This window comes from Haliotis rubra, unplaced genomic scaffold (assembly GCF_003918875.1).
Source record: "Haliotis rubra isolate DU_JTF1 unplaced genomic scaffold, ASM391887v1 Scf146, whole genome shotgun sequence".
Classification (NCBI taxonomy): Eukaryota; Metazoa; Mollusca; class Gastropoda; order Lepetellida; family Haliotidae; genus Haliotis; species Haliotis rubra.
Window position 1 is genome coordinate 1,894,947 of NW_025765403.1, and position 8,864 is coordinate 1,903,810.

Consider the following 8,864-nt stretch of genomic DNA (forward strand, 5'->3'; position numbering starts at 1 on the left):
CAAATATTATTGGTACAAATGCATTTCTGTTTCTTGGAACTTGGAGACGAAAGAATAATGTAAGACAGGGTGTTTTGTAGACAGGCGGGAGCGGAAAAATATCTATTAATTAATATTTTATGGCCTAAACTAGCGAATATGGTGTCGAGTAAAACATCAGACATGCTCATTTAAGCCGACTGCTACAAAGTGGTCGGTTAGAATTTTGTTTGAATGAATATGCTAGCCGTATAAGATGTCGTATCATGGAGAAACCCACTGGTCTGTGTTTATTTCTATAACTGACGGTGTAGCTGCGAATTGATGCGGCTTTAAGCACTATTTTATCACTCACCGACGTTAATATATTTTCCAGCTTCCAGACACTTTCATGTTTTCACTTTTATTGGACATTCATATTCACAATTTCGTTATATTTAACATGTTGGGGATTTTTAAGTACATAAGAAATCGTAACAACGGCAGCGGACTTATATACACTACCCTACACTTCGTGTATGTATATTATAATTTTGCTAAATGCTACTTGGGAAATGAAAACCATGAAAGAAGCATGACCACAACACTATTAAGATGCGCATGCGCCTTGACCTTATGATATTACGCATGCGCAACGACAGCGTCTAAAAGGCGAGATCGCGAGAACGCGAGAAAATGAAATGTCGCTTTCTCGCGATTTCGTGTTTTTGTGGCCTTATTTGACAAGTCGAGATTGCGAGATTGCCAGATTTGACAGCATGTACAAATGTCGCATTCTCGCGTTGTCAACTTTTGACAAAAAGTGCTATGTACCAAAAACACGAGAATGCGAGATCGCGAGAACGCGAGATTTTGGCCAAATCTCGCGTTCTCGCATTCTCGCACTTTTAGCATTTTTACCTTGTTTCCAGAGGTCGAGATCGCGCCAATGTCCCTTACAGTATTCCATAGAAAAGCCAGGGTTCAATTCCCCGCATGGATACAATTTTGAAGCCCATTTTTGGTGTCCCCTGTCGTGACATTGCTGGATTATTGCTAAAAGTGGCGTAAGATTAAGTTCACTCACTCATTACATTTTTCCTTCCATTGATATCTGTCCGGTTGCCTGAAATGCTGTAACTATCAGACAAAGTCTAAATGGAATTATGCATCCATTGTCATGAATGTAGAAATAATTCTACTGTCGCACTGTGTGTACAGTAACAAAGGTTGACCTTGTATAAGACATAGTCCATAATTACTTGACAATATTTGCATGGTAGTATTTTAATAGTGCCAGGTTATTTCTCCCAGCGTATATTTTGCCCGCCAATTCCTATCTATTGTCATTCCAGAGGTTATATATGTCCTGAATGTGTAATATTTTGCATATTTTACATATGTCAAGTAACAAAATCAAAAATGTGTAATATTATGCATATGTTAAATATGTCATGTAACAAAGTCATAAATGTGCAATATCATACATATGTTACGTTTGTTATATAACAAAATATTGAGTGTTTTATACTATTCATGTCGCATAACAAAATCAAGAATATGTAGTATTATACCTATTTTACATATATAATGCAACAAAAATCATGGATGTGAAATATTTAAGACATTTTACATAATTTTGTCATATGACAAAACCTGATTGTTTGATAGCATACATATTTTAAATTTGTTTTATTACAAAATATTTAATGTGTAATACTATACATAACACATAACAAAATCATGAATGTGTGATAGTGTACACATTTACATTTGTTATGCTACAAAATATTGAATGTGCACACGACAGATAACAAAATCAGGAATGTGGAATATTTTACATAGTTTTCATGTGACATAAGAAAATCATGAAAGTGTAATATCCTACATATATTTCGTGTAGAAATTTTTTGAATGTGTAATAGTACATCTGTTTTACATTTGTTGTGTTACAAAAGATCATGAATGTGTAATATCATACTTGTCATACAACAAAATCATGTAAATAAATGTACTATTTTACATAAGTTAAATATGCCATGTAGCAACATCATGGATGTGTAATATTATACATATCTTACATATGTAGTATAACCATACCATGAATGTGCAATACTATACATGTTACTTATGTCATTTCACAAAATCCAGATCTGAATTTGTAATATCCCATTATAATAATATGACATCACGCATGTTTTACATTTATTGTATCACATAATATTGAATGTGTCATACCATACATGTCGTTTAACAAGATCCTGAATATGTAATATCATACCTGTTTACGTGTGTTATAGAGCAATGCTAAGCATGTTATCTAAGAACGTCCTGAAAATATTATACACGTTATATTTCCCCGGCTTATCTGCTTCATCACCTGTGCTAATTGTTGTTCTAATCCCCAACTGGCCTCATCCAATTATGTACCTCTTGCTATACAATTACAAGCTGTTGTTAGAGTTAATCCGATACACACTATGTATATATACTTCCCCACACTTAGTTCTAATCACTTTTAGCTTGTAAACCATGTAAGAATCTACACTGAAACGTCGCTCTGTGTAATAAAAAAGACGTTGTTATCAATAAAGTTACACGTTTTATTATTGACTCACCAACTTTTACAATACGGATCAAACAATCAACGTTTATCATATGTCCTTATTAAAAAACCTGAAGGTGTAATATCAAAATATTCTACATTTTTCATCTTAAAAACCCTGTATATTTTGTCTTAAAATTTGTACCCACGCTGTCGACTTATTTCTTTTTATTCTGATTTAAGAGAGGAGGCTGATTTTAGGTTTGCGTTGAAACCATTTGACATACAAATATAGGCATTAACATACAGAAATGCGACACGGGATGACAGTGAATATGAGCATATTATGCTTGATGTGGGACCGCTGGACCACTGACAATCACCTCCGATGTGGGCCGCTTGGCCATTGCTTAACTTTTTTACATTAGACATAAAACCGTGGCCACCTGATGGACTCAGGTGGTTGAACAGACATTTCAAACAGCCTGAGATAAAAGTTGTAAACGTATTTTATATGGATAAACTATCGCTTATATATATGCATAAATGTCTGCATTAATATATGTTTTTACCGTCTCGCGTAACTAGTGATGGGCGCTGTACCATTATTCTTACTGTACCAATTCTTTTTTCTCTATATACGTTTTTTGTAAGATGTACAGCGGTGAGACGTAAATAAAATATTTGTGTGTCTGTATGTCTCGGCTGAATGCTTGGAATACTTCAAATTATCTCTACCTGGACCTTGACTAACAACTGAAGAAAAGGAAAAACGGTAAAGCAAGGATATTCGAATGCGGAAGTACAAACGGTGTGTCACTGTGACAACAGGTGGAATCTGGAGGCTGTCAAGGTGTGACTTATGTGTAAATACATGTCTGACCCCGTCAACTATGTTATATATCGTCACATTGTTGGTGCAAAGTACTCTGAAATACATACAATACATGTAATATATGCAACAGCTTACAATACATTGTAATACAAACAATTCCATGGTCTCGCTGACTATGCATATGTCGTACATTAAAGTAATAAAAACGTGTGAAATTGGTTCAGTTTCACGATGATGTGTTGATAATATTTTTATTCAGAAGTATAAGGCTTGTGTCATAAAAATAGACTACGTGAGTGTAATCACCTTAACAATGCTCAAACATTGATGCCCTGCTTGTCAAACAACAATCACATATTGCTCCTCCTCGTTCAATACCGGATATAACTTCACAGGTGAATGAAAGAGAGGGAAACACTATCCACTCAATTGTGTTCTCAGTCCTGTTTTGCTTTCCACGCATTTGTTTGCGAGTTATATCGATTTCATATAAGTGTGTTAACTCGGAGTCATTGAATCAGCATGCAAGAACTGGCTCGCCTGCGATATAACGGATAACGCGATTGGCTACAATATCAGTTACATCCGTATAAGGCAATACCCGTGCACATTTGTTCCGGTATACGGGAGTGATGACTGACTGCTCACACGAGGGCAATCAGTGAAGAGGTAAGGTATTCATTCATACACTGAACATTGTCAGGGGGTGGCCTGTGTTTTGCCAACTCTCGAGGGATTTGAGGGATTATGGAAACGCTCGACTGTGTAAGCTTTATCTATTTTCTCTGTCCATACAATTCATCAGAAAGCCGTGTTTGTGTAAATGAGTAAGTTAACCAGGAAACAATATCATTCAATCATGACGACCTGACACTACGATACTGTTATGCCATATTTAGATACCTTTCGTACCAGTAGTATATACTTTACACAGTTGTCCAACAAGGACACACCATAGCGATCTCTTCAGTTATAGGAGTCTTTCTTCTTATGTACAGTTATAAGGAATTCGGATTTTATAAATTTAGAATTTTCTGTCTTATAAACATTCCATTTCATCATGTCACATGTCCATTCTTGACGATCGCAATCTTAAAGAGAAACATCTCGATTTCACACATGGCAATTGCCACGACCGGTTTCCTCTACATAAACATAAACATGGAAGCAGATTTCAACTGATAGCACGGCCCCATGTGTATACATGTATTTGACGACTCAACGTTCCCGCACTGGCGATACTACAAGCAACGCATGCACTGTATAAGATATCGCGCAACAAAACTAAAAATAACTCAAATATAACCTGTCCAGTTGCAAGCTGAGTTTGTTATGCGTTTCCACTTGGCCCGAACAGTGCTTGTACAGTATGTGTTCTTGTTGAGTGCACTTGCAAGTAGTGCATATGTGAACGGCCTGGAAATATGAAAAGACTTGTTTAAATATTGTTCTTGTGGGAGGGGCATCCGAAGGAGGGAGGGGTGGTATTGCGGGGACACAGGTTGTCATAGTTTGTACTTTAACATCTTTCTCGCACCTGTATTTCACCGGGTTGAAGTGTGGGATAAGTCACCCCAGGACGGTAGGGTTAACCTCGTGGTTTAAGAGCTTTCTCTGGTCACATCATGTCGATTCCCCAAAGTATGTAGCCGCCATTTCGGATTCCCCGCAATGATTTTGCTGCTGGAGTATTGGAGTAAAAGCGGCGTAAACTGACTCTCACACTCAACTAATCACCAGCTACAAATGTAATTTGGACGATGTCTTATCGGTTCTATTTCTTTATTTCAGGCTGCATTATGAACACGTGGGTGAAAGCTGTCCTTGTGTCCACATTGATTTTGAACGTAACTGTCGGAATTGTTGTTGCTTGCCTACTGGTAACAAGACTAAATAATGAACAACAAGTAAATGAAGGTTCTGTCTCATCTCAGAATTTTAAGAAAACAATTGACCAGGTCAGGTACAAATATGGAGATCGTCTTTCATTCTTAATATTGTATTTATATATATGTACCAGATTTTGTGTATTGGAAATGATGTCAATAATCAATAAAGAGGGAATGATGACTAAAAATAATATTCTATTTAAGTTGTTTTACAGTATATCATTTATTCTTTAAAATGTAATGCTGTTTAAATTAGTGTAGTTGTTCTCAAATGGGCATTATGAAATTAGTGAAGAATTGTTTCTGCGTAAAACTGAAATAAAGAATATGGCTCGGAATATACATCCTAACCAAACACATTGATATATGTGTTATTGTAGATTTACACGGAACTGCTGGCAACCGTTCATGGGAAGCCCGAGGATAAAACTAACGGTGAGTTGATGTTTGAACCTCTGATATGTGTTTTAATACATTAACCGAAGGATCAATGTGTATTCCTATGTGCACAATGACAGGAATAAAAGGTATGTATTGCAGGATAATTTTGGTCATATATATTGCACCTGTTGGTTACGTATCCTATGTATTCGCTCGAATTTACCTTTGGGTTACAGTGTTAATGTGTTACAGATGTGGGAGCAATGAACACATCCTCGCAGATGGCCAACCTGCTAAAACCTATAGCCTTCTACACGGGGCTTAACAACACTGGACTTATGAAAGGTATGGACTTGTCGTTTTACCCCCATGAACTACATGAGAATTAGATCACATGTACATATTATCCACATTATAAAACCATGGTGATATCGTAATACATTCCTGTTATAACCTTCGAGTTGCTTCCATCATACATTAGAAGAGTGGGCATTGATTTCAGACACAAATTTCAGCAACTTGTGTGTTCCAAAAATATGACACGCTAACACACACACACACATATTTATATCAATGTTGGATTTGCATCCGTTTCAGGTTTTTCGTAAGTGTATGGCTCCAAAAAGCATAGAAGATATTAACTTACTTCTATGCTTGGTTCATTCTTCAGAAGACCACCTCAGAGTTACTCCTGCAAGAGGGTGGGCTGCCAAAACTATGGTTGCGCCGGAAAGACAAGTCCTGGTACAACGGGATGCAGAATGATCATGGCAGCATCAGTGTTCCTGCTGCCGGTGTATATGGTATATAGCCATGTTACATTTCACGCTGATGACGAGTCTGATTTCCTGCACCGCATAACCAGATACAATGCAGAGAAACAGGAGGAAAACATCGCTTTTCAGGACATAGTCAGTGGGAATAGGTACAACGTTGAAGGGCGGAGGTCTGGTGCTACCAAAAGTGACATCCGGTGGAATACTAGAGCTCAATGCTGGGGATCAAGCTTCGTGTTGACATATCAAGAGTAACTCAGTCTGGCTACGAAGGATTGGTATTACTTTGGACTATACAGGATCTGAACTACTTCACCTTGTTGGCGATTTAATAGGTCGTTTTACGTTATGAAGGGAACGGATTTTACATGGCTGAATATTCTCATTGATGCACATCTGTGATGTATAAAACCAAAGAAATACGGGTTCACATTTTTAAAAAGATGTTTATAGATGTTAAAGCTACGTTGAATGTAATGTTAAGCACCGTATGACTTGTTATGATCAGCTTTGTGCCTATCACATGCAAATACCAATATGGATATGAATAGCCAAAACACCTTGAAAATCCCCATGGCATAGCGATTTCCACAATAAAAGCTATGCACTCCAAACTGTGTTTGATGTTTCGTTTTACAATTGTGTCGTGAATGTTTTACACATTTTCAGAATGAAAACGATGACTGTTTCCCTGGAAACAGTGCTCATATGATTACTCTTAGAGACATATTCTTCAAAAAATAATATCCGTGGTATAATCCACACAAAAAACGTTTACCTATGATAGTTCCTGTGGAGTGGATGCGAGGAAAGGGAAGAAGTATGGGTTGGGTGGTGGGTGGGATGGAGTGGGGGTTATTCTTACATAGATACATTTATATCCATCTCTGCTCTGCCACTAACAGAATCGAGAGTCTTCTCTCATTATACCTCTCTAATCCTAATGTTATGTCGTTCTGGGTTGGGTGTGTTGGTACATAAGCGGACATGGGTGGGGTGATAATTGAAACGAATGTTATAATAATCAAGTAATACAACGGCTTTGGAAACCAGAAACGGACAGTACACACATTTGATAGTCTAGGGGAATCAAAACTGTTTCCGCTTGACAAGCGAACCCAGTGTGCAATAAGCCATTCACCGCTCCTGCGTTGACAACACACATAACAGCTCACTCCGACGTCACTGTAACTCTACAAAAGCGAAGGCAGTAACTGCAGGTCGCATCATAGACTTATGCTTAGAAAGCCACGCCAATTGATACCTCATTTTTTGTTATGAAACATGTTTGAAATTGCAACTTGTCTAATCATGAACATTCCTTGTTAAATAGATCGGGTATTTAATTGTTACTATTTATTATTTAATTAAAAATGCCTTAAACCCCTGGGTGCCACAGGGGACATGTATGTCCTTCCCCTTCAACCCTCAATTGAAGTCCAATAAAAATCAAAAATATCCCACGCACACAAATACACTTCACAGTTTCGAATTCTGCGGAAATCTCCTGTTTCTTGATACCATCCACTAGTATTTTAGACGAAGCTCAAGTGCTGAAAATGACCTTTCAAAATAGGCTTCATCGAAAATGTCGACATTTTTGACACAGTACGAAATCGCGATTCACAGCGTTATTTGCTGTATGTTTTGAAATGTGAAAATCGGATAATTACTGGGAGTATTGAATATAAAAAATAACATATTAATGAACACTGATATATCGCTAATGATAATTCTGAAACGTTGCCGATGAATCTAGAATCGGTTGGGATGTTTTCGAAAATACACTTACACGAACGCCGTAGAGCGCTTTCCGCCATATTGGATAGTGTTTACAAAATCACGTTTTGCAAAGGCCGGTATTGAGACGCCTATTACGTAACGTATATTTCATATTCAGCTTCGAAAAATGCATCACTGAATTTCCCATACATTTTAGAATCAAACTGCAACTGGTCTTTGTCACCAATACTAACTGTCCAGATAACATATGATGAAACATATTGGGGTGTGAAAACGAACGCTGTGCTCGAAAGACTGCCCTTGTTCGAAATGTAAACAAAAAGACAAATTCCGATTTACACTTCGCATAGCATTTTCTGAAATTTTCCAACATTCATCCGTCTATTCATTGCTTGCAATGGCTCAATACCTTGAATATGCATGGAAAGAGTATCGTAGTAAGAAATGGGAAATTATAAATAGATACAATGCAATGATTTGATAATTCATAAAATTGTCAAAGTTCCCGTGCAGCGTGACGCCATGACTGACGCAAAATCACGCAGAACGACAACGGTAATTATCTGCATTTCTGGCTTCTTCTCTTACTTACAGTGAAAAACGATAAACATACATGTACATAACAATACACATATAGTCAGAATCATTCTGATTACTTACGTGTCATATTTATGTACAAACGAAGGAAGGGTCCTCGCAAAATCTCTAGGTATCCTTGTCAGCAAAGCCGCCATTTT

The 8,864-nt window shown here is 37.2% G+C and overlaps 1 protein-coding gene across 1 annotated transcript; it reads left to right on the forward strand.

Annotated features, from left to right (window-relative positions):
• Positions 1-4,024: 4,024 nt before the first annotated feature.
• On the forward strand, positions 4,025-7,003 carry LOC124269654. The gene is made up of 5 exons (XM_046704691.1): positions 4,025-4,103; positions 5,130-5,296; positions 5,608-5,662; positions 5,861-5,953; positions 6,279-7,003. The coding sequence occupies exons 2-5, from the start codon at positions 5,138-5,140 to the stop codon at positions 6,371-6,373; spliced, it is 402 nt and encodes a 133-aa protein (XP_046560647.1). The 5' UTR covers positions 4,025-4,103; positions 5,130-5,137; the 3' UTR covers positions 6,374-7,003.
• Positions 7,004-8,864: the final 1,861 nt, after the last annotated feature.